At 46.9% G+C, this 26,906-nt stretch overlaps 1 protein-coding gene across 3 annotated transcripts in view; it reads left to right on the top strand.

Annotated features, from left to right (window-relative positions):
* Nucleotides 1-26,906, top strand: part of ATOSB (atos homolog B) — a 59,113-nt gene that overhangs the window by 17,657 nt on the left and 14,550 nt on the right. For 2 of the 3 annotated variants that reach the window (XM_060761162.2, XM_060761161.2), the window contains exons 2-3: nucleotides 19,926-20,151; nucleotides 24,143-25,290. In XM_060761162.2, coding sequence (XP_060617145.2) covers nucleotides 24,232-25,290 — 1,059 coding nt within the window. In that variant the 5' untranslated portion in view covers nucleotides 19,926-20,151; nucleotides 24,143-24,231. Of the gene's footprint in view, nucleotides 1-11,356; nucleotides 11,454-19,925; nucleotides 20,152-24,142; nucleotides 25,291-26,906 lie in introns of all 3 variants that reach the window. The other variant, XM_067464689.1, reaches the window with a different exon arrangement.

The raw sequence follows: 26,906 nt of genomic DNA on the forward strand, positions 1-26,906 counted from the left end.
TGTGGACTCAAACAATGATGGATCTGGACCAAACTTGGCACGAATACTCAATATGCTGAAATGTGAACACTAGAGGAGTTTGGGAAAAATAGACTGTGACATTTGGGAGTTGTAGTTGCTGGGATTTATAGTTCACCTACAGTGAAATAACATACTGAACCCCACCAATGATAGAATTGGACCAAACTTCCCACACAGAACCCATGACCAACAAAAAATACTATGTTTTCTGATGGTCTTTGGCGACCCCTCTGACGCCCCCTCGTGACCCCCACAGGGGTCCCGACCCCCAGGTTGAGAAACACTGTTCTAAGGTGAAGCTATGGCTTCAGAAGGGAGTCCTCCTTAACTTCTTCCCTGTTTCCATGTGTCGGTGCCTCCGCCTCGTGTGCCATTCCATGGGGCCTTTTGTTCGGTTTGGGCAGCGCCCTCTGGGACCGCTGCCAGGGAGCCCTTGTGGCGTCCCAGCCGAGGGTGACTCACCCTGCAAAACTGCAGCACGCAGGCAGAGGATCTTAGCAATGGAAGGGGCCTCCTGGGGCCATCTAGTCCAGCCCCTTGTTTCTACACATGCGGGTGAGAACGTCACTGGCTCTTTTAGTTTTTGCACCACACTCCTGGCTCATGCCCAGCCTCGTGGTGAACCCAGGCTCTGCAATCCCTGTTTTCCAAGACAGGTGTTTTCAAGCAGACGCCCATGGAAGCCCAGCTGTGGGTTGGAGACACTCCTGGCTTTGCCTCCGAGGAGAAGGAGGAAGGCTGGTGGAGTCAGCATGACCATGCACTCCTTGTTGTGGGGAGAGGCATGCCATGGCTATCCTCTAGGGCAGTGGTTCTCAACCTGGGGGTCGGGACTCTTGGGGGGGTTACGAGGGGGTTTCAGAGGGGTTACCAAAGACTATCCAAAACATATTTTCTGTTGGTCATAGGGGTTCCATGTGGGAAGTTTGATCCAGTTCTATCATTGGTAGGGATCAGAATGATCTTTTATTATAGGTGAACTATAAATCCCAGCAAATAAAACTCTCAAATGCAAGGTCTATTTTCCCCAAACTCCACCAGCGTTCATTCACATTGGGCATGTTGAGTATTTATGGCAAGTTTGGTCCAGATCCATCATTGTGTGAGTCCATAATGCTCTCTGGATCTAGATGAACTACATCTCCAAAACTCAAGGTCAGTGCCCACCAAACCCTTCCAGTATTTTCTGTTGGTCACGGGAGTTCTGTGTGGCAAGATTAGTTCAATTACATTGTTTGAGTTCATAATGCTCTTTGGTTGTAGGTAAACTATAAATCCCAGCAACTACAACTCCCAAATGACATCAATCCCCTGCCAACCCCACCAGTATTCAAATTGGGGCATATCACGTATTTGGGCCAAATTTGGTCCAGTGAATGAAAATATATCCTGCATATCAGATATTTATATTATGATTAATAACAGTAGCAAAATTATAGTTGTGAAGTAGCAACAAAAAAAATATTATGGTTGGGGGTCACCACAACATGAGGAACTGTATTAAGGGGTTGCAGCATTAGTAAGGTTGAGAACCACTGCTCTAGGGCAGAGAGTAAAGAGGCCAAGTTTTGCAGGTAACACCTTACTTACTTAGGCGATCCCTCGTAGCTCGAGGATGATGTGATGTCTTGGCAGTGGGTCTGTAGGTGGCTGTGGAGCCCTATTCTTGATCCTCATGTTCTCCTCCAATGAGGTTTCCAAATGGGAGACAGTCCCGGTCAGGGTTGGGTTGACATGCCTTCCTCTTGGCATGTTTCTCCCTCCATTCGTGTCTCTTTGTATTCTGCAGCACTGATGGTCACAGCTGACCTCCAGCTGGAGTGCTCAAGGGCCAGGGCTTCCCAGTTCTCTGTGTCTATGCCACAGTTTTTGAGGTTGGCTTTGAGCCCATCTTTAAATCTCTCTTCCTGCCCAGCAACATTCCAATTTCCGTTCCTGAGTTCAGATTTTGGGAGATGGTGATTCCTTCCCTCCCTCTTTTTCTCCTTTCTTCCTACAGTCCCTCTTTCCTTCCTTTCCTTTCCTTCCCTCCTTCCTTCTCTATCTCTTTCTTTCCTTATTCCTTTTTCTTTTCCTCTTTCTCGTTCCTTCTCTACCTCTTTCCTTCCTTCCTTCGCTTTTTGCTTCCATCCTTCCTTCTGTCTTTCCTTCCCTCCCTCTTTTTCTCCTTTCTTCCTACACTTCCTCTTTCCTTCCTTTCCTTTCCTTCCCTCCTTCCTTCCTTCCCTATCTCTTTCTTTCCTTATCCCTTTTTCTTTTCCTCTTTCTCTTTACTTCTCTACCTCTTTCCTTCCTTCCTTCCTTCCTTCCTTCCTTCCTTCCTTCCTTCCTTCGCTTTTTGCTTCCATCCTTCCTTCTGTCTTTCCTTCCCTACCTCTTTTTCTCCTTTCTTCCTACACTCCCTCTTTCCTTCCTTTCCTTTCCTTCCCTCCTTCCTTCCTTTCCTATCTCTTTCTTTCCTTATCCTTTTTTCTTTTCCTCTTTCTCTTTCCTTCTCTACCTTTTTCCTTCCTTTGCTTTTTGCTTCCATCCTTCCTTCTGTCTTTCCTTCCCTCCCTTTCTCTATTTCTTTCTCTTCTTCCTTCATTCCTTCCTTTCCTTTTTTCTTTCCTTCTCTCCTTCCTTCTTTCTCTACCTCTTTGATTCCATCCCCCTTTTTCTTTTCCTCTTTCTGTTTCCTTCTCTACCTCTTTCCTTCCTCCCTTCGCTTTTTGCTTCCATCCTTCCTTCTGTCTTTCCTTCCCTCCCTCTTTTTCTCCTTTCTTCCTACACCCCCTATTTCCTTCCTTTCCTTCCTTTCCTTCCCTCCTTCCTTCCTTTCCTATCTCTTTCTTTCCTCATCCTTTTTTCTTTTCCTCTTTCTCTTTCCTTCTCTACCTTTTTCCTTCCTTTGCTTTTTGTTCCATCCTTCCTTCTGTCTTTCCTTCCCTCCCTTTCTCTATTTCTTTCTCTTCTTCCTTCACTCCCTCTTTCCTTCCTTTCCTTTTTTCCTTCCTTCCTTCCTTCCATATATCTTTCTTTCCTTATCCTTTTTTCTTTTCCTCTTTCTCTTTCCTTCTCTACCTCTTTCCTTCCTTCCTTCGCTTTTTGCTTCCATCCTTCCTTCTGTCTTTCCTTCCCTCCCTCCCTTTCTCTCTTTCTTTCTCTTCTTCCTTCACTCCCTCTATCTTTCCTTTCCTTTTTTCTTTCCTTCTCTCCTTCCTTCTTTCTCTACCTCTTTGTTTCCGTCCCCCTTTTTCTTTTCCTCTTTTCCCTTTTTCTTTTCCTCTTTCCTTCTCTACCTCTTTCCTTCCTTCCTTCGCTCTTTACTTCCATGCTTGCCTCTTTCTTTCTTTCTCTCTCTATATACAAAGCGGCTGAGATTCTGATGAGGGTCTTTTGGTGTGGGTTGCTGTGAGTTTCCCGGGCTGTATGGCCATGTTCCAGTAGCATTCTTTCCTGACGTTTCACCTTTTCGTGCATTTGTGCCTCATGTAAAAAATAATAATGCATGCTGCCTGTCATAGATTTCTCTCTCTCGGCGGAGCAATTGCTGGAGTACCTAATTGTGTTACCGGAGTGTGGTGTGTAATACAATCACTTAGGCTAAAGAGATATTTATTCCAGACGTTTCTTTCTCATCTGCCAACGTGATATTCTCCTTGTTTGTGCATCCAAGGTGGCCAAATGAGACCCTGAGTCCACATGCAGCGCTTTTTTTGGTTCTTTTGCTGGCCCAAAAACAGCAAACAACACCTCTGTGAAATGGCATTGGCTTCTCCCTCTATTGCCACACATGTTGTGCCTCCTGCGGATTATGGGTGTAATTTATTTTATTTATCGTGTCATCAGCAACCATACCATTGTATTACATTTCTAACAGAAATAAACAAACAGATTAAAAAAACCCACAGATTTTGCAGACTTGGTAGTTGATTAAATGTCCTTTGACAAGTATCTGGCCACTTGGAGTGCTTCTGGTGTTACTATAAGAAGGTCCTCCATTGTGCATGTGGCAGGGCTCAGGTTGCATTGCAGCAGGTGGTCAGTGGTTTGCTCCTCTCCGCACTCGCATGTTGAGGATTCCACTTTGTGGCCCCATTTCTGAAGATTGGCTCTGCATCTCGTGGTGCCAGAGCGCAGTCTGATCAGCGCCTTCCAAGTCGCCCAGTCTTCTGTGTGCCCAGGAGGGAGTCTCTCATCTGGTATCACCCATGGATTGAGGTGCTGGGTTTGGGCCTGCCACTTTTGGACTCTTGCTTGCTGAGGCGTTCCAGCGAATGTCTCTGTAGATCTAAATAAAAATATGTCTTGATTTAAGTCGTTGACGTGCTGGCTAATACCCAAACAGGGGATGAGCTGGAGATGCCTCTGCCTTGGTCCTTTCACTATTGGCTGCTACTTCCCGGCGGATGTCAGGTGGTGCAATACCGGCTAAGCAGTGTAATTTCTCCAGTGTTGTAGGGCGCAGACACCCCGTGATAATGCGGCATGTCTCATTAAGAGCCAGATCCACTGTTTTAGCGTGGTGAGATGTGTTCCACACTGGGCATGCAGACTCAGCAGCAGAGTAGCATAGCGCAAGGGCAGATGTCTTCACTGTGTCTGGTTGTGATCCCCAGGTTGTGCCAGTCAGCTTTCGTATGATGTTGTTTCTAGCGCCCACTTTTTGTTTGATGTTCAGGCAGTGCTTCTTGTAGGTCAGAGCACGGGCCAGAGTGACTCCCAGGTATTTGGGTGTGTTGCAATGTTCCAGTGGGATTCCTTCCCAGGTCATCCTCAGAGCTCAGGATGCTTGTCTGTTCTTAACATGAAAGGCGCATGTCTGTGTTTTAGATGGATTAGGGATCAGTTGGTTTTCCCTGTAATAGGCAGTTAGAGCACCTAGAGCTCCGGAGAGCTTTTGTTCAACCATCTCAAAGCTCCCTGCTTGAGCGGTGATGGCACGATCATCAGCATAGATGAAGCTCTCTGTCCCTTCTGGCAGTGGCTGGTCATTTGTGTAGATGTTGAACATGGATGGAGCAAGCACGCTCCCCTGAGGCAGGCCGTTCTTCTGTTTCCGCCATCTGCTTCTCTGGCCCTGGAACTCAACAAAAAAGCTCCTGTTTTGTAGCAGGTTTCCTATGAGGCGGGTGAGGTGGTCGTCCTTTGTGATCGTCCTTTGTGATATTATACATTTTTCTCAGGAGGAGGCAATGGTGGTTCACAGTCTCATAGGCTGCTGACAGGCCTATGAAGACAGCTCCTGTGATCTGCTGCCTTTCAAAGCCATCTTCTATGTGCTGATAATTATGGGTGTTGTAGTCCAGCCTATCTGGAGGCTGCCAAGTTGAAGAAGGCTGTTCCAGGCTTTGAAAAAGGAACAACGTCTTATCAAGCCTCCCTTTTATCTTTCCTGAGCAGCTTGGGAGAAGAGTGAGCCGTTGGGAGTAAACTGTACGCACTCAGTTCAAAGTGTCCTTGCGAAACTACAACTCCAAGGATCCCAGACGGTCTGCTTTAAACTGGAATGTATGCATCCCTACTGCCAGATAACCTGGGGTAAACAGATACTCTGGGATCAGATCCTGGGATAGAGGGGCAGTGTGGAAGGGCCCGAAGACTTCCTTTGCATTTCTCTATTATACAAGGGTTGAATGATAAGTAATGCCTCCACCTTCGTTACTTGGGTTTGGATGGGAATATTTTAATATATCAAATGCAGAAATAATCCTTAGAATTATTTAGAATTATTTAGAATCCTTAGAACAGTGTTTCTCAACCTTCCTAATGCCACGACCCCTTAATACAGTTACTTATGTTGTGGTGACCCCCAACCATAAAATTATTTTCATTGCTACTTCACAACTAATTGTGTTCCTATTATGAATCGTAATGTAAACATCCGATATGCAGGATATATTTGCATTCACGGGACCAAACTGGGCACAAATATCCAATAATACAACCAAATTTGAATATTGGTGGGGTTGTGGAGAGGATTGATTTTGTCCTTTGGGAGTTGCTGGGATTTATAGTTCACCTCCAATCATTCTGAAATCCACCAACAATGAAATTGAACCAAATTTTTAACACAGACCTCCCATGACCAACAGAAAATATGGGAAGGGTTTGGTAGGCATTGACCTTGAGTTTTGGAGTTGTAGTTCACCTACATCCAGAGAGCACTGTGGACTCAAACAATAATAGATCTGGACCAAACTTAGTGCAAATACTCCATATGCCAAAATATGAACACAGATCGAGTTTGGGGAAAACAGACCTTGACATTTGGGAGTTGCAGTTGCTGGGATTTGTAGTTCACCTACAGTCAAAGAGTATTCTGAACTACACCATTAATGGAATTGAGCCAAACTTGGCACAAAGAACTCCCAAGACCAACAGAAAATACTGGAAGGGTTTGTTGGGCACTGATCTTGGGTTTTGGAGTTGTAGTTCACCTACATCCAGAGAGCACTGTGGACTCAAACAAGGATGGATCTGGACCAAACTTGGCACGAATACTCAATATGCCCAAATGTGAACACTGGTGGAGTTTGGGGAAAATAGACCTTGGCATTTGTTGGCATTGTTTGTGAAGCTACCCAGAGTCCCCCTCCAGGGGTGAGAAGGACAGAATACAAATATGCGAAATAGATAAATAAATACATTTGGGAGTTGTAGTTGCTGGGATTTATCGTTCACCAACAATCAAAGAGCATTCCGAACCTCACCAACGATAGAATTGGGCCAAACTTCCCACACGGAACCTCCAAGACCAACAGAAAATACTGTGTTTTCTGATGGTCTTTGGTGACTTTTCCTACACCCCCTTGTGACCCCCCCCCCCCCCACCCTGGGGGTCCCGACCCCAAGGTTGAGAAACACTGATATAGAGTCCAAGGTGTAACAGTGACACAGTTAAAATTCAGGAGTAAACCTGGTTACGTTTATTGTTGTTATTATTGTTGTTTTGAACCCCAAAACACTCACCTCTAACCCACTCTGTTGTTGCTTAGTCCTCATTTGCATACTGTGCTCTCATTGGCTGTCTGCACCAAGGTAGGTGTGAGGGGGCGGGGTGTCACAGTGACTGACAGTAGGCTGACTTTGGGGTGGGGGTCTACCCAGGTGCAAAGGGGCAGCAGGAAGATCCAGGTTTGGGGGATAAGAAATCCCCCCCTACAAGTCTCCAAACTGCAGAGGTGAGTGGAGAGAAACCACTGAGCAAATTCTTCAGATGGCACAAAATTCCCTATATTTTGCTTTCCCCCCCCACCCCCCAGAATAGCTACGGGTGCATCCACTCCGGGTTTTAGTCCAAAGTTGGCCTGTTCTATGAACTAGAGGCATAGAATCCTAGAATTGGAAGAGGCCTCCAAAGGCCATCTAGTCCATAGAATCCTAGAATCCTATAGTTGGAAGAGACCTCATGGGCCATCCAGTCCAACCCAATTCTGCCAAGAAGCAGGAATATTGCATTCAAATCACCACTGACAGATGGCCATCCAGCCTCTGCTTAAAAGCTTCCAACGAAGGAGCCTCCGCCACACTCCGCGGCACAGAGTTCCACTGCTGAACGGCTCTCACAGTCAGGAAGTTCTTCCTCATGTTCAGATGGAATCTCCTCTCTTGTAGTTTGAAGCCATTGTTCCACGTCCTAGTCTCCAGGGAAGCAGAAAACAAGCTTGCTCCCTCCTCCCTGTGGCTTCCTCTCACATATTTATACATGGCTATCATATCTCCTCTCAGCCTTCTCTTCTTCAGGCTAAACATGCCCAGCTCTTTAAGCCGCTCCTCATAGGGCTTGTTCTCCAGACTCTTGGTCATTTTAGTCGCCTTCCCCTGGACACATTCCAGCTTGTCAATATCTCTCTTGAATTGTGGTGCCCAGAATTAGACACAATATTCCAGGTGTGGTCTAACCAAAGTGGGATAGAGCATGGGGACCTCATGGGCCATCCAGTCCAACCCCATTCTGCCAAGAAGCAGGAATATTGCATTCAAATAACCCCTGACAGATGGCCATCCAGCCTCTGCTTCAAAGCCTCCAAAGAAGGAGCCCCCACCACACTCCGGGGCAGAGAGTTCCACTGCTGAACGGCTCTCACAGTCAGGAAGTTCTTCCTCATGTTCAGATGGAATCTCCTCTCTTGTAGTTTGAAGCCATTGTGCCAGAGTCATTGCAGTTCGATCTTTGAATCCTCGTATCATGTCACCTTTTCCAGTTGTTTCTCTGCAATCCTGCTGTTACCTGGGATTGCAACATTGGTGATCCATACTTTGGGTTGTTGTAGATTTTTTTCGGGCTGTATGGCCATGGTCTAGAGGCATTCTCTCCTGACATTTCGCCTGCACTTTGGCAAGCATCCTCAGAGATAGTGAAGTCTGTTGGAACTAGGCAAAAGGGTTTATATATCTGTGGAATCATAGAAGCATAGAATCATAGAATTAGAGTTGGAAGAGACCTCATGGGCCGTCCAGTCCAACCCCCTGCCAAGAAACAGGAATATTGCCTTCAAATCACCCCTGACAGATGGTCATCCAGCCTCTGTTTAAAAGCTTCCAAAGAAGGAGGCTCCACCACACTCTGGGGCAGAGAGTTCCACTGCTGAACGGCACTCACAGGAAGTTCACGAGATAAGGTCACAGTTGCAGCACGAGTTTTAATTGTGCGAAGCCCCTCCTGGCCACGCCGACACCTGTGCATCAAGTGTTCAGCAGAGAGTTCCACTGCTGAACAGCTCTCACAGTCAGGAAGTTCTTCCTCATGTTCAGATGGAATCTCCTCTCTTGTAGTTTGAAGCCATTGTTCCATTGCGTCCTAGTCTCCAGGGAAGCAGAAAACAAGCTTGCTCCCTCCTCCCAGTGGCTTCCTCTCACATATTTATACATGGCTTTCATATCTCCTCTCATCCTTCTCTTCTTCAGGCTAAACATGCCCAGCTCTTTAAGCCGCTCCTCATAGGGCTTGTTCTCCAGACCCTTGGTCATTTTAGTCGCCCTCCTCTGGACACATTCCAGCTTGTCAATATCTCTCTTGAATTGTGGTGCCCAGAATTGGACACAATATTCCAGGTGTGGTCTAACCAAGGCGGAATAGAGCATGGGGAGCAGGACTTCCCTAGATCTCGACACTAGGCTCCTCTTGATGCAGGTCAAAATCCCATTGGCTTTTTTTGCTGCCACATCACATTGTTGGCTCATGTTTAACTTGTTGTCCACGAGGACTCCAAGATCTTTTTCACACGTCCTGCTCTCGAACCAGGCATTGTCCCTCATTCTGTCTCTTTGCATTTCGTTTTTCCTGCCAAAGTGGAGTATCTTGCATTTGTCGCTGTTGAACTTCATTTTGTTAGTTTTGGCCAATCATCTCTCTAATCTGTCAAGATCGTTTTGAATCCTGCTCCTGTCCTCTGGAGTATTGGCTCTCCCTCCCAATTTGGTGTCATCTGCAAACTTGATGATCATACCTTCTAGCCCTTCATCTAAGTCATTAATAAAGATGTTGAACAGGACCGGGTCCAACCCCATCTTGCCGCACAGGAAGCCACAAGCGAAGAGGTCCAGACTTTTAGATGTATGCATTTATTTACTTCAAATTCATATCCAAAGCATAGATTGTGCCAAATAACAAAATTTGAAATATTTTCTGTTCCTGATTTGAAAGATTTTTATGCAGCCAGCCAAGCTAGAGTGAAATGGCAAAACATGGGAGGAATGGTATGTGCATACATCCCATCCCAAAACTTTTGTGTTTACTGCTACACAACTGTTTTAAGTCACAACAGTCTTTGCTTGAGGATCAATCCTGACAAGACAGAGGTCCTCCAGGTCAGTCACTCATCTGGGTGGCAACCTGTGCTGGATGGGGTTGCACTCCCCGTATTTATTTGTCATGTCAGGGCAACCAGTCCATTATATTACATTTCTAACAGAACAAAGCAAACAAACAGACAAAATACATCATTTGTGAGTTTGGTAGTTGATTAAATGTCCTTTGACCAGTATCTGGCCACTTGGAGTGCCTCTGGTGTTGCTGCAAGAAGGTCCTCCATGGTGCATGTGGCAGGGCTCAGGTTGCATTGCAGCAGGTGGTCAGTGGTTTGCTCTCCTTCGCACTCGCATGTCGTGGATTCCACTTTGTGGCCCCATTTCTGAAGGTTGGCTCTGCATCTCGTGGTGCCAGAGCGCAGTCTGTTCAGCGGCTTCCAAGTTGCCCAGTCCTCTGTGTGCCCAGGGGGGAGTCTCTCATTTGGTATCAGCCATTGGTTGAGGTTCTGGGTTTGAGCCTGCCACTTTTGGACTCTTGCTTGCTGAGGTGTTCCAGCGAGTGTCTCTGTAGATCTTAGAAAACTATTTCTAGATTTAAGTCGTTGACGTGCTGGCTGATACCCAAACAGGGAATGAGCTGGAGATGTCTCTGCCTTGGTCCTTTCACTATTGGCTGCAACTTCCCGGCGGATGTCAGGTGGTGCAATACCGGCTAAGCAGTGTAATTTCTCCAGTGGTGTAGGGCGCAGACACCCCGTGATAATGCGGCATGTCTCCTTAAGAGCCACATCCACTGTTTTAGCATGGTGAGATGTGTTCCACACTGGGCATGCATACTCAGCAGCAGAGTAGCACAGCGCAAGGGCAGATGTCTTCACTGTGTCTGGTTGTGATCCTCAGGTTGTGCCAGTCAGCTTTCGTATGATATTGTTTCTAGCGCCCACTTTTTGCTTGATGTTCAGGCAGTGCTTCTTGTAGGTCAGAGCATGGTCCAGAGTGACTCCCAGGTATTTGGGTGCGCTGCAATGCTCCAGTGGGATTCCTTCCCAGGTAATCCTCAGAGCTCGGGACATTTAATCAACTACTTGCAAACTTTGTGTTTTGTTTGTTTGTTAAAAATGCAATACAACTGTTTGGTCTGCTCCTGACATGATAAATAAATAATTCTTGCTGCTGTTGTCATGACCAGGAGGAAGACTCTTTCCTGGTGTTCTGGATTTTGCTTGTCTAAAAATGTAATATGTGATGTTATAGATGTATTTAAGCAGCGGTTGCGCGGCTGTCCGTTGGATAGTGTGTTCAAGGGGGTTTGTCTGGATGACCTTTGGGGTCTCCCGCAATGTTAGGATTTTCTAGGCTTGCAAAGGCAAGTGTGGGTCTTGCATTGGGTGTGGGTATGAATTGTGCCTTGGCTTTGAGACCCCCTTTGCTGCCTGCCTGCCTCCTTCTCCTCCTTCCTCCTTTCCAGAAGTAAGTGGCAGCCCCCTTCTCCCTTCTTCCTGGCGGCATTTGAGGCAGAGTGAAGGCTCCTGCGCCCCCCTTCCTCATTCCCTTCCTTCCTTCCCCGCCGCAGCTCCTCTGCCTCTTTGTTTTCTGACAGGAGCTTCCCAGCCCCCTCCTCATTCCAGCGCCAAAGCAGAGAAAGAAGAAGAAGAGGAGGAGGAGGAAGAGGAGGAGGAGGACGGTGACAGCCCTTGGTATGGCATGCAAGGGAGGAACACAGGTGTGGGTTTGGGGGGGAGCGTGAGAGAGGACAACCTGTCTGGCTCCCTTTTGTCTGCCTCTGGGGGAGTCCACTTGTTCCCTGGAGTCAAGGGTCGGAGGTCAGTGGTTTGCTGTGGCGGCGGTAGCGGCTGTGTGCCATCTCTCCCGCCAACAATGGAATGAGCCGAGGGGCCTCTTTCGTTGGTATTTCTCCAGGCAATTGTGGTGATGGTGGTGGGGGAGACGTACTTTGTATGTGACCGAGGCTGGAGGGTCACTCCGTCTCCCTCTGAAAGCACTGGCAGCATTGAACTGGCTGGCCCTTTGTATTAGTTGGGGATGGAGAGGTCCCTGAAACAAGTCGGTGTGATTCTAGGCTTGCATCAACAGGAGTCTTGTGCCTGGATGGAGGGAAACCCTAGTCCGAACCCAAAGGGTGTTTCTCCCCAATGAGTCCTGTTCACCCTGGAAAGAAGTGGCTATTTGGGTGCCATACCTACCGAGCCCAATTCAAGGTGCAGGTGCTCACCTACAAAGCCCTAAATGGTTTGGGACCTGCCTACCTGCGTGCCCGTATCTCTGTTTATGAACCCACGCGCTCCCTTCGCTCATCCGGATCTCCGTTTATGAACCCACGCGCTCCCTTCGCTCGCAATCCCACCTGCGTCACAGGCGTGTTTGGTGGGGACGAGGGACAGGGCCTTCTCTGTGGTTGCCCCCCGACTCTGGAACACCCTCCCCAAAGACATTAGACTAGCATCCACGTTGGCAGTCTTTAGGAAGAATCTCCCCAATGGTCCATCTTTAACCTGGAAAGAAGTGGCTATTTGGGTGCCATACCTACCGAGCCCAATTCAAGGTGCAGGTGCTTACCTACAAAGCCCTAAATGGTTTGGGACCTGCCTACCTGCGTGCCCGTATCTCCGTTTATGAACCCACGCGCTCCCTTCGCTCATCCGGATCTCCGTTTATGAACCCACGCGCTCCCTTCGCTCGCAATCCCACCTGCGTCACAGGCGTGTTTGGTGGGGACGAGGGACAGGGCCTTCTCTGTGGTTGCCCCCCGACTCTGGAACACCCTCCCCAAAGGCATTAGACTAGCACCCACGTTGGCAGTCTTTAGGAAGAATCTCCCCAATGGTCCATCTTCAACCTGGAAAGAAGTGACTATTTGGGTGCCGTAAAGAGGTATTCGGCCTTTGGATGAAGAAGGTGGTGAAATGCTAATGGGATAGATAGAGAAAAGGCAGAGCTGCTCAACACCTTCTTTGCCTCAGTCTCCTCCCGAAAGTAGATTGGGATTTAATCTGAGCAGGAGTCTTGTGCCGGGATGGAGGGAAGCCCTAGTCTGAACCCAAAGGGTGTTTCTCCCAATGGTTCCTCTTCACCCTGGAAAGAAGTGACTATTTGGGTGCCATAAAGAGGTATTCAGCCTTTGCATGAAGAAGATGAAGTGCTAACGGGATAGAAAGGGAAAAGGCAGAGCTGCTCAACACCTCCTTTGCCTCAGTCTTCTCCTGAAAGGAGATTGGGATTTGATTTGAGCAGGAGTCTTGTGCCTGGATGGAGGGAAGCCCTAGTCTGAACACCAAGGGTGTTTCTTCCCAATGGTTCCTCTTCACCCTGGAAAGAAGTGACTATTTGGGTGCCATAAAGAGGTATTTGGCCTTTGCATGAAGAAGGTGAAGTGCTAATGGGATAGACAGAGAAAAGGCAGAGCTGCTCAACACCTTCTTTGCCTCAGTCTCCTCCCGAAAGTAGATTGGGATTCAATCTGAACAGGAGTCTTGTGCCTGGATGGAGTGAAGCCCTCGTCTGAACCTAAAGGGTGTTTCTCTCAATGGTTCCTCTTCACCCTGGAAAGAAGTGACTATTTGGGTGTCTTAAAGATGTATTGGACCTTTGGATGAAGAAGGTGGTAAAATGCTAATGGGGTTAGATAGGGAAAAGGCAGAGCTGCTCAACACCTTCTTTGCCTCAGTCTCCTCCCGAAAGTAGATTAGGATTTAATCTGAGCAGGAGTCTTGTGCCTTGATGGAGGGAAACCCTAGTCCAAACCAAAGGGTGTTTCTCCCCAATGATTCCTCTTCACCCTGGAGAGAAGTGGCTATTTGGGTGCCGTAAAGAGGTATTTGGCTTTTGCATGAAGAAGGTGAAGTGCTAACGGGATAGATAGAGAAAAGGCAGAGCTGCTCAACACCTTCTTTGCCTCAGTCTTCTCCTGAAAAGAGATTGGGATTTAATCTGAGCAGGAGTCTTGTGCCTGGATGGAGGGAAGCCCTAGTCCGAACCCAAAGGGTGTTTCCCCCCAATGGTTCCTTCTCATCCCAGAAAGAAGTGACTATTTGGGTGCATTAAAGAGGGTTTGGCATCTGCATGGAGAAGGTGGTGAAATGGTAACGGGGTTAGATAGGGAAAAGGCAGAGCTGCTCAACACCTTCTTTGCCTCAGTCCTCTTTCTCCTGAAAGAAGATTGGGATTTAATCTGAGCAGGACTCATAGAATCATAGAATCAAAGAGTTGGAAGGGACCTCATGGGCCATCCAGTCCAACCTCATTCTGCCAAGAAGCAGGAATATTGCATTCAAAGCACCCCTGACAGATGGCCATCCAGCCTCTGTTTAAAAGCTTCCAAAGAAGGAGCCTCCACCACACTCCGGGGCAGAGAGTTCCACTGCTGAACAGCTCTCACAGTCAGGAAGTTCTTCCTCATGTTCAGATGGAATCTCCTCTCTTGTAGTTTGAAGCCATTGTTCCGTGTCCTAGTCTCCAAGGAAGCAGAAAACAAGCTTGCTCCCTCCTCCCTGTGGCTTCCTCTCACATATTTATACATGGCTATCAAGTCTCCTCTCAGCCTTCTCTCCTTCAGGCTAAACATGCCTAGCTCCTTAAGCCGCTCCTCATAGGCCTTGTTCTCCAGACCCTTGATCATTTTAGTCACCCTCCTCTGGACACATTCCAGCTTCTCAATATCTCTCTTGAATTGTGGTGCCCAGAATTGGACACAATATTCCAGGTGTGGTCTAACCAAAGCGGAATAGAGCATGGGGAGCATGACTTCCCTGGACCTAGACACTATGCTCCTATTGATGCAGGCCAAAATCCCATTGGCTTTTTTTGCCGCCACATCACATTGTTGGCTCATGTTTAATTTGTTGTCCACGAGGACTCCAAGATCTTTTTCACATGTACTGCTCTCAAGCCAGGCCTCCCTCATTCTGTATCTTTGCATTTAGTTTTTCCTGGAGTATCTTGCATTTGTCCCTATTGAACTTCATTTTGTTAGTTTTGGCCCATCTCTCTAATCTGTCAAGATCGTTTTGAATCCTGTTCCTGTCCTCTGGAGTCTTGGCTATCCCAATTTGATGTCGTCTGCAAACTTGATGATCAACACCTTCTTTGCCTCAGTCTTCTCTCGAAAGGAGGTTGGGATTTAATCTGAGCAGGAGTCTTGTGCCTGGATGGAGGGAAGCCCTAGTCCGAACCCAAAGGTGTTTTCCCCCCAATGGTTCCTGTTCACCCTGGAAAGAAGTGGCTATTTGGGTGCCATAAAGAGGTATTGGGCCTTTGGATGAAGAAGGTGGTGAAGTGCTAATGGGGTTAGATAGAGAAAAGGCAGAACTGCTCAACACCTTCTTTGCCTTAGTCTTCTTCTGAAAGGAGATTAGGATTTAATCTGAGCAGGAGTCTTGTGCCTAGACGGAGCGAAGTCCTAGACCAAACCCAAAGGGTGTTTCTCCTCAATGGTTCCTCTTCACCCTGGAAAGAAGTGACTTATTTTGGTGCTTTAAAGAACGTTCGGCCCCATTATGGGGAAGGTGGTGAAATGCTAACAGGTGATAGATAGGGAAAAGGCAGACCTGCTCAACATCTTCTTTGCCTCAGTCCTCTTTCTCCTGTAAGGAGATTGGGGTTCAACCTGAGCAATACAGAGTGGATGAAGTAATAGGAAATGCAACTCAAAATCCAAGAGTATTGAAGGAACTAGCAGAAGTCCTTTCAGAACCAGTGGCAATCTTCTTGGAGAATTCTTGGAGAACGGGACAAGTCCCTGCAGACTGGTGGAGAGCGAATGTTGTCCCGAGCTCCAAGAAGGGAAAGAAAGACCGATGTCTGGTCAGCCTGACATCAAGGCCAGGAAAGATTCTGGAGCAGATCATGAAAGAGTCAGCCTGCAATCGCTTAGAAAGGAATGCTGTAATGGCCGCCTTGGCCATCTAGTCCAACCCCTTACCGTGCAGGGAAAGCACCATCAAAGCACACTTGACAGCTCACAACAGCAGCAAAGTTGCTCAGTCCTTGTCCCTGTGGGCTTCCTTCCCAGCTGACTTAGAGAGTGGCTATTTAAAGCCCAGCTGCTTCTCATGGAGCTGGCACGTGAATGCCAATTTGGGGGGGGGGGGGTCCTTCTTTCCATGGCTTCCCCTGCTTGAGCTTGCCCTCCCTCTGTTTGCTTGGTGAAGAGGAAGAGGAGGAAGGCCAGCCGGTGCCCAGCCTGAGCTCTGCAACGCTGAGCCAAGCTGCTTTTGCCTGGAAGGCATCTCGCTCTATATAAGGGTCTCCCTGCTGGAAGGCAAAAGGCAAGGGAGGAGCGTCCAATGGGGAAGCACAGGCTTCCTATTTGGGCAGAGCCCCCTCCTCATCCTCCGCCCCCCAGACCTTGCTTTCTTGGGTCTGCCTTCTCTCTGGGCAGGTAATGATCTGCCCGTTTGTCCCTTTATGTCTGTGTGTCTTTGCGAAACGGAGAGGAGTTGGCTAAGACATCTTCCCTTCCTATTTTGGGGTTGGGGGATCGGGTTGGGTCTTCCCGACAGAATGGGCTTGGGCTGCTTGGCCCTGGAGAACGATCCCAACTCTGATTATTCTACGACTTTCGAATTTGTAAGCAATACAAAGGTCCAGTACAGTGTTCCCCCAAACTCCATCTGTGTTCATATTTGGGCGTATTGAGTTTTTGTGCCAAGTTTGGTCCAGATCCATCATTGTTTGAGTCCACAGCGCTCTCTGGATGTAGGTGAACTACAACTCCCAAACTCAAGGTCAATGCCCACCAAACCCTTCCAATATTTTCTGTTGGTCAGGGGAGAACTGTGTGCGATGTTTGGTTCAATTCCATCGTTGATGGAGTTCAGAATGCTCTTTGATTGTAGGTGAACTATAAATCCCAGCAATCTCAACTCCCAAATGACAAAATCATAATTTTTTGAGTGATGGTCACTCCTTGTGTTGTGAGACATTTTGTTGCCAAATTTGGTGTGATTTCGTTCATTGGTTCTTTTGTTTTTAAGGTACTCATTATGTACAGAGAATGCATATATATATATATATATATATATATATATATATATATATATATCATCTCTGATTGCATTCCGAGGGTGAGGCAGAAGCAAGGAGAGATTGAAAGGCACTGTGAATTTAACTGTGATTCTTTTTTGCATTGTTTGTGTTTAATTCTGTTTTAATGCTTGTATAGTTGTATATTTTAAATTGTATACTAATGTTTTTTTTCTGTCTAGCCACTTTGAATCCCTTTGGGAAGATAGAGCGGGGTATTATTATTATTATTATTATTATTAATAATAATAATAATAATAAAGGGCGCAGTGCCTAAAGACCTTGGCCTGCCCTTAAACACAATCAGCGCTGACAAAAATAAATATTAAAATAATAATAATAATAATAATAATAATAATAATAATAAAGATAGAACTACAAAGACTCTGGCACAAGCCAGTCAAGGTGGTCCCAGTGGTGATCGCACACTGGGCGCAGTGCCTAAAGACCTTGGCTTGCACTTAAACACAATCAGCGCCGACAAAAATAAATATTAAAATAATAATAATAATAATAATAATAATAATAATAATAATAAAGATAGAACTACAAAGACTCTGGCACAAGCCAGTCAAGGTGGTCCCAGTGGTGATCGCACACTGGGCGCAGTGCCTAAAGACCTTGGCCTGCCCTTAAACACAATCAGCGCTGACAAAAATAAATATTAAAATAATAATAATAATAATAATAATAATAATAATAATAATGATCAAACTGCAAAGACTCTGGCACAAGCCAGTCAAGGTGGTCCCAGTGGTGATCGCACACTGGGCGCAGTGCCTAAAGACCTTGGCTTGCACTTAAACACAATCAGCGCCGACAAAAATAAATATTAAAATAATAATAATAAGAATAATAATAATAATAATAATAATAATAATAATAATAAAGATAGAACTACAAAGACTCTGGCACAAGCCAGTCAAGGTGGTCCCAGTGGTGATCGCACACTGGGCGCAGTGCCTAAAGACCTTGGCCTGCCCTTAAACACAATCAGCGCTGACAAAAATAAATATTAAAATAATAATAATAATAATAATAATAATAATAATAATAATAATAATAAAGATAGAACTACAAAGACTCTGGCACAAGCCAGTCAAGGTGGTCCCAGTGGTGATCGCACACTGGGCGCAGTGCCTAAAGACCTTGGCTTGCACTTAAACACAATCAGCGCCGACAAAAATAAATATTAAAATAATAATAATAATAATAATAATAATAATAATAATAATGATCAAACTGCAAAGACTCTGGCACAAGCCAGTCAAGGTGGTCCCAGTGGTGATCGCACACTGGGCGCAGTGCCTAAAGACCTTGGCTTGCACCTAAACACAATCAGCGCTAACAAAAATAAATATAATAATAATAATAATAATAATAATAATAATAATAATAATAAAAACTGCAAAGACTCTGGCACAAGCCAGTCAAGGTGGTCCCAGTGGTGATTGCACACTGGGTGCAGTGCCTAAAGACCTTGGCTTGCACTTAAACACAATCAGCGCCGACAAAAATAAATATTAAAATAACAACAACAACAACAACAACAACAACAACAACAACAATAATAATAATAATAATAAAGATCGAACTGCAAAGATTCTGGCACAAGCCAGTCAAGGTGGTCCCAGTGGTGACTGGCACACTGGGTGCAGTGCCTAAAGACCTCGGCCTGCACTTAAACATAATCGACGCTGACAAAAATAAATATTAAAATAATAATAACAACAACAACACTGGGATTGTGGTGCAGCTGGCTGAGTGTCAGCTGCATTAAGATCACTCTGACCAAAAGGTCATGAGTTCGAAGCCAGCCCAGGTTGGAGTGGGTTTCCAACCAATTGTGTAGCCTGTTGTCAACCTTTACAACCCGAAAGACAGTTGCATCTATCAAGTAGGAAAATAAGGTACCACCTTAAAGTGTGGGGAGGCTAAATTAACTGATTTATGAGGCCATAAAGACTTCAGCAAAAAGCATGCGGGGAATGTGGAAGTACTTCATCAGTGTCGCAGATGGACGATGAAAGCGACAGCTCCCCTGGTGGCCAGAAAAAGTTAAATAGCCTCTGTGTATGTCTGTATATGTTGTATGTCAAAATTGGCATTGAATGTTTGACATATATGTGTACACTGTAATCCGCCCTGAGTCCCCTGCGGGGTGAGAAGAAGGGCGGAATATAAATACTGTAAATAAAATAAATAATAAAGATCGAACTGCAAAGACTCTGGAACAAGGTGGTCCCGGTGGTGATCGCACACTGGGTGCAGTGCCTAAAGACCTTGGCCTGCCCTTAAACACAATCAGCGCTGACAAAAATAAATATTAAAAATAATAATAATAATAATAATAATAATAATAATAATAATAAAGATCAAACTGCAAAGACTCTGGCACAAGCCAGTCAAGGTGGTCCCGGTAGTGATCGGCACACTGGGTGCAGTGCCTAAAGACCTTGGCCTGCCCTTAAACACAATCAGCACTGACAAAAATAAATATTAAAATAATAATAATAATAATAATAATAATAATAATAATAATAAAGATCAAACTGCAAAGACTCTGGCACAAGCCAGTCAAGGTGGTCCCGGTAGTGATCGGCACACTGGGTGCAGTGCCTAAAGACCTTGGCCTGCACTTAAACACAATCAGCGCTGACAAAATTACCACCTGTCAGCTACAGAAGGCCACCTCACTGGGATCTGCACGCATTATCTGCCGATACATCACACAGATCTAGACATTTGGGAAATGTCCGACATGTGATCCAATTCAACAGCCGGCAGAGTGATCTTGTTTGCTGTGGACTCATCTTGTTGTGTTTCAAATAATAATAATAATAATAATAATAATAATAATAATAATAATAATAGAGTTTGACTTATAATTTTGTGATACGAAATCCAGCATATATATCTCATTTGCTGTAACATACTGTGTGTTTGTGTCAGTAAAATAATAATAATAATAATAATAATAATAGTAAAACAGACAAATACTGACATAAAATCCCAGAGAAACCCCGCATATGAAAATAACATTAAAACTTAACATGAAATTAAAGCCTAAAACCAGTAAATTAGGCCTAACATCAATAAATTAAACCTGTCTCTCTCCCTCTCTCCAGTGCTGCTGCTCCTGAGTTGCCTGACCAGCCGGTGAGGACCTTGCGTGAGGGCCAGGGGCGCAACCCACGTGGTGGCCCGTGATGGTGGGAGCCATCCCTCGGCAGCCGCGGCGCTTCTGGGGGGTGCCGGACTGGCAGGTGTCGCCCGTGAGCTGCACCGGGAACCACCTGCGGCTGGACAGAGAGAGCAGGACGGCAGCCGGGAAGCGGAGTCAGTGGCCGAGGGGTGAGCATTGCTTCTTCTGCCTGTTGCTCGTTGAGGAATATTTGGTATCCAGAGTAGGGTCCCCAAAAAAGCAGCCTGGGGTGTCCCTACCCTCTGGATTTGGCAAACTCCAGATCCTGGACAGTTAGATGTGAGACATACGCTTTTGAAGCAGCTGCTCCTTCTCTGCTCTTCCCCTGCCTCTGAGCTAGTTAAATCAAGCACCCTGGAATGCTATATCTTTGCCAAGAACCCTTGGTAGCACACTGTTTATTTTGGTTCTAATCTTAATTGGGTTGTTGTAGGTTTTTCCGGGCTATATGGCCATGTTCTAGAGGCATTTTCTCCTGACGTTTCGCCTGCATCTATGGCAAGCATCCTTATTGGTAGTGAGGTCTGTTGGAAGTAGGAAAATGGGTTTATATATCTGTGGAATGACCAGGGTGGGACAAAGGACTTTTGTCTGCTGTATCCATTGGCCTGTAGAGCCGAGTTTAGGTGACAAACACAGACAGATATCTACATAAAAACTCCAACCATCACCCAAGTCAAAAAAGAAGCACCATTAAAGCCTTGGCAGACCGTGCAAAAAGAATCTGCGAACCCCACCTCCTCCAAGATGGACTGAACCACCTCAACTGGGCTCTCCAGGCCAATGGAGACTCCACCTCAGACATCAGAAGGGCTGCAAGACCACCGAGAGGAAGCCACGAGAGTCAAGACGAAGATCCACCCAGAGGAAAAGGGTTCTTGCCAGACATCAAGGGAACCACTGAGCGCAGAGGGAAGCTGATGAGGAAACACAACATACAAACCAACTACAGACCCACCAAGAAAATCCAACAAATGCTTCATTCAGCAAAGGACAAGAGGGATCCTCTCACTTCTGCAGGAGTCTACCGTGTACCATGCAGCTGTGGACAAGTCTCCATAGGGACCACCAAACGAAGCAGCATTGCTCAGACACTGATCAAGGAACATGAAAGGCACTGCAGACACCTTCAGCCAGAGAAGTCAGCCATAGCAGAGCACCTGATGAACCAGCCTGGACACAGCATATTATTTGAGAACACAGAAATGCTGGACCACTCTCACAACCACCATGTCAGATTACACAGAGAAGCCATTGAAATACACAAACATGTGGACAATTTCAACAGAAAGGAGGAAACCATGAAAATGACCAAATCTGGCTACCAGTATTAAAAAACTCAAAAATTACAACAGCAAAACAACAGAGAGGAAACAATCAGGCACATCAAATCACTCTCAACAAAAGATTCCCCCCAGGCACTTCCAAGCCATGAAATGCTAATCAAGGTGGTCAGATGAAACATTCACACCTAGCTCCAGCAGACAAGAGTCCTTTGTCCCACCCGGGTCATTCCACAGATATATAAACCTATTTTCCTACTTCCAACAGACCTCACTACCTCTGAGGATGCTTGCCATAGATGCAGGCAAAACGTCAGGAGAAAATGCCCGGAAAACCTACAACAACCCAGTGATTCTGGCCATGAAAGCCTTCGACAATACACTAATCTTAATTATTTACAATTTAACTCACCTAGATTACCACTCAGAGACAGAAGACAGAGATCAAGCACATGGTCCTGTCTTTTTATCACTTCCCTTCTGTGCATACCTCTATGTTTACACCTCCGGATATTGCATCTGGGTTGGTCATATTCCTGGTCTGGCCTCTCTAGGCACTGGGAGATTTTAACTCTGCTTCCAGACATATACCTTGAGAATAATGTTTTCCAGCATATAATTCCAACAGTTAATCTATACAGCGTAGCCTCTCCCATTTCCTGCCACAACCTCATATATACCAACATACCATCTTTACTCAATTCTAATGCTCACCTTTTTGGGCTAAACTACCTTGCCAGAATTGGGGTGCTCATTAGATTTGTGGCATACATTCAAAGCCAAAGGGGAAGCTGTTTCAGGAGCTCCTCTTTGAGGAGCATCATCTCTCATTTATTTGCCTTGACACAATGCTATGGGATCCTTGGGTTTGTAGTTTGGTGAGGCACCACCATTCTTTGCGTCATGAATACTTTTCAAACTTTAAAAAGTATTTAAAAGGTTCTTTTATTGTATTGTCGAAGGCTTTCATGACTGGAATCACTGGGTTGTTGTAGGTTTTTTCGGGCTATATGGCCATGGTCTAGAGGCATTCTCTTCTGACGTTTCGCCTGCATCTATGGCAAGCATCCTCAGAGGTAGTGAGGTCTGTTGGAGTTAGGAAAATGCGTTTATATATTTGTGGAATGACCAGGGTGGGAAAACGGACTCTTGTGTGCTGGAGCTAGGTGTGAATGTTTCAACTGACCACCTTGATTAGCATTTGATGGCTTGGCAATGCCTGGGGGAATCTTTTGTTGAGAGGTGATTAGATGTCCCTGATTGTTTCCCTTCTGTTGTTTTGCTGTTGTAATTTTAGAGTTTTTAAATATTGGTAGCCAGATTTTGTTCATTTTCATTGTTTCCTCCTTTCTGTTGAAATTGTCCACATGCTTGTGGATTTCATTGGCTTCTCTGTGTAGCCTGACATGGTGGTTGTTGGTGTAGTCCAGCATTTCTGTGTTCTCAAATAACATGTTGTGTCCAGGTTGGTTCATCAGGTGCTCTGCTATGGCTGATTTCTCTGGTTGAAGGAGTCTGCAATGCCTTTCATGTTCCTTTATTCGTGTTTGGGCAATGTTGCTGCGTTTGGAGGTCCCTATGTAGACTTGTCCACAGCTGCATAGTATACGGGAGACTCCTGCAGAAGTGAGAGGATCCCTCTTGTCCTTTGCTGAACGTAGCATTTGTTGGATTTTCTTGGTGGGTTTGTAGATTGTTTGTATGTTGTGTTTCCTCATCAGCTTCCCTCTGCGGTCAGTGGTTCCCTTGATGTATGGCAAGAACACTTTTCCTCTGGGTGGATCTTCGTCTTGACTCTCGTGGCTTCTCCTTGGTTGTCTTGCAGCTCTTCTGATGTCTGAGGTGGAGTCTCCATTGGCCTGGAGAGCCCAGTTGAGGTGGTTCAGTCCATCTTGGAGGAGGTGGGCTTCGCAGATTCTTTTTGCACGGTCTGCCAAGGCTTTAATGGTGCTTCTTTTTTGACTTGGGTGATGGTTGGAGTTTTTGTGTAGATATCTATCTGTGTGTGTGGGTTTTCTGTAGATGGTGTGACCCAATTGTTGATCTGGTTTACGGATGACTAGGACATCTAGAAAAGGCAATCTTCCTTCATTTTCTTTTTCCATAGTGAACTGGATGTTTGGGTGGATGCTGTTAAGATGGTCCAGGAACCTGTTGAGTTCTTCTTCTCCATGGCTCCAAATGGTGAAGGTGCCATCCACATATCTGAACCATATCGTGGGCTTTTTGGTTGCTGTCTCCAGGGCTTGTTCTTCAAAGTGTTCCATGTAGAAGTTAGCTATGACCGGGCTGAGAGGGCTCCCCATAGCTACTCCATCTTTCTATTCATAGAATTCATTGTCCCACTGAAAGTAGCTGGTGGTGAGGCAATGGTGAAACAGCGCCATGATGTCTTCTGGGAACTTCTGGTTGATGAGTGCCATGGTGTCTGCAACTGGGACCATGGTAAATAGAGACACCACATCAAAGCTGATCAGTTTGTCATTTGTATTTAGCTTGAGATTGCTGATTTTTTCAATGAAGTGGGCTGAGTCCTTGATGTAGTGTGTTGTGAGCCCAATGTGGCTTTGTAACTGTGCAGCAAGGAATTTTTCCCATTTCCAGCAGACCTCACCTCTGAGGATGCTTGCCATAGATGCAGGCGAAACGTCAGGAGAAATGCCTCTAGAACATGGCCATATAACCTGAAAAAACCTACAACAACCCAGTGATTCCGGCCATGAAAGCCTTTGACAATAGAGTATTTATTATTTGCTCCCTTATACATTTTCCTTTCTGGTCTGTGTGTGTGTGTGATTTTGTCGGGATGCGATTCCCCATACGGCCTCACCCTCCCGGTCTTGTCCCTCCCTTCCAGATGTGGCTCGGCAGCTGGCTTTGTGTTAGGGGCCCAGTTCGGAGGCCCTAATCCCACGGCACTTTAGCCCTTCCTGCCCGCTACCCCCCATGCGGCACATCAACACGGAGTCAGCCCTCCCCCAGGAGTGCAGGACTGGCACAAGCCGGGAGGACGAGGAGGACGATGACGAGGAGGACGAGGAAGGAGAGGAGGAAGGGACTCCGTGCCCCTGGCGCCGACCCCATGGTGTCCTGATGGGCCGCGGGCCGCCGGAGCTGACATGCCAGAAGGTCTACCAGGTCTCCATTTTCTCCCCACTGGCTGGCTGCTCCCACCCTCTGGAGCACAGGGCGCCCGGGCGGCAGCCGGTCAAGCGGCCGTGCCCGGAGCCCCAGCGGCCGGCCGAGGAGGGCGAATGGGATGCCAAGCGCGGCCTCTGGGAAGGGGACGACGGCATCGAAGACGGGCTCCTGGTGGACGACCTCCCCTTGGGGGGTTCCGCGCAGCACTTCTCCCACAGCGGCCTCCGGGTGGTGGAGCACCGGCGAGAAGGCAGCCCCGGCCGGCCTTGCGGAGGAGGAGTGGCCGGCCCCGCCAGGACCCGAGGGGGGCACGCTGCCGCCACCTCTGATGACAGTGCCACCGCCTTGCACGGGCCCCGCACATCTTGCGATACTTTGCACACGAAGACGAGAGACTGTGCCCCGCCCTCGCCCGGAGGTCACTCCTCCGCCTCCGGGTATGAGGGGGGCAGCGGCGGTGGCAGCACCCCTCACCTCAGCCGCCACCGTTTACTACTTGATCCCGATTTGCACAACTTAGCACACCCAGCCCCGCCGGGGGAACCGGATGGCGACGGACACACACAGCCCAGCACCTCGGAGACACTCGCGGAGCATGGTCCTGGTACCTCCCCAGGACTGGGCTCAGCGGAGAAGACCCCCTGCTCCAGCGCCAGGCTCCTGGGAGGCAACAGCAGGAGTTGCCCCGCCAAGCGGAAGCTGCTCCCTGCAACCGAGGGGGGTGCGGAGACCGGCTCCGAGGACGAGGGGCCTCCACCTGTGCGGAAAAAGAGGACCCCGCACAGCCCCGCCGTTCCCACCTCCTGCCGCAGCACTGATGCCAAGGGGGCCCCATTCTGGAACCACCTGCTTCCGGCAGCCAAGGTGGGTTCTCTGAGTGGGGAGGTGTTGTACAAATGTATTTATTTACAGCTTTTATATTCCGCCCTTTTCCTCACCCCGCAGGGGACTCGGGGCGGATTACAGTGTTCACATATATGGCAAATATTCAATGCCATTTTTTGACATACAAACATATACAGACATAGACAGAGGCTATTTAACTTTTTCTGGCCGCCAGGGGTGCTGTCGCTTTCATCGTCCATCTGCGACACTGATGAAGCACTTCCGCATTCCCCGCATGCTTCCCCGCTGGAATGCTTCTTAATCATAGAATCATAGAATCATAGAGTTGGAAGAGACCTCATGGGCCATCCAGTCCAACCCCCTGCCAAGAAGCAGGAATATTGCATTCAAATCACCCCTGACAGATGGCCATCCAGCCTCTGCTTAAAAGCTTCCAAAGAAGGAGCCTCCACCACACTCCGGGGCAGAGAGTTCCACTGCTGAACGGCTCTCACAGTCAGGAAGTTCTTCCTCATGTTCAGATGGAATCTCCTCTCTTGTAGTTTGAAGCCATTGTTCCGCGTCCTAGTCTCCAAGGAAGCAGAAAACAAGCTTGCTCCCTCCTCCCTGTGGTTTCCTCTCACATATTTATACATGGCTATCATATCTCCTCTCAGCCTTCTCTTCTTCAGGTCTCATAATGGCCTCATAAATCAGTTAATTTAGCCTCCCCACACTTTTAAAGGTGGTACCTAATTTTCCTACTTGATATATGCAACTGTTTTTCTGATTGCAAAGGTCGACAACAGGCTACACACAAAGGGGTAGAGTAGGCATGGGCAAACTTTGGCCCTCCAGGTGTTTTGGACTTCAACTCTCACAGTTCCTAACAACTAGTAGGCTATTGGGAATTTTGGGAGTTGAAGTCCAAAACAACTGGAGGGCCAAAGTTTGCCCATGCTAGGTCTAAAACCTTCCCTGAACTCCATCCCACGTTTCCTGGGCTGCTCTCCTCCCCAAGTTGTTTGGGTCACAGGTGAGGTTGTTACGGGGTGGGATGGTGCTGTAGGTTGTAGTCTTTATCTGTTGTCACTAGGGCAATGATGGGCAACGTTTTGAGTTTGGTGTGTCAATAATCGCCAAAAAACCGAGCATAACTCGAGTGGGGTGTCACTTCGAGAAAAACCCATAATTTCATGATATTTATAGTTAAATAACAACAATATATTATTGTAATATATAACTGTATTTAATAAACCAAAAACTAATTATTTAAGTTACCTGCTTTTTCTATAATGCCATATATCTCGGCATTACAGAAAAACGTCCTTCTCGGGATGCGGCCGCATGCGGCTGTGTGTCATTGAAAATGGCTACGCGTGTCAGTGCTGACACACGTGTCGTAGGTTCGCCATCATGGCACTAGAGGAAAAAGATGCTTGATAAAGTATGGGACAGGGTCTTGGCCACGGTGGTCCACGCTCTGGTTACATCCTGTATTGACTACTGCAACGCTCTCTATGTGGGGTTGCCCTTGAAGACTGTCCGAAGCTGCAATTAGTCCAATGCTTGGCAGCCAGATTTCTAACAGGAGCGGAGTACAGTGAGTGCACAACTCCTTTGTTGCGCGAGCTCCACTGGCTGCCAATTAGCTT

Source organism: Anolis sagrei, chromosome 2 (genome assembly GCF_037176765.1).
Source record: "Anolis sagrei isolate rAnoSag1 chromosome 2, rAnoSag1.mat, whole genome shotgun sequence".
Taxonomy (NCBI): Eukaryota; Metazoa; Chordata; class Lepidosauria; order Squamata; family Dactyloidae; genus Anolis; species Anolis sagrei.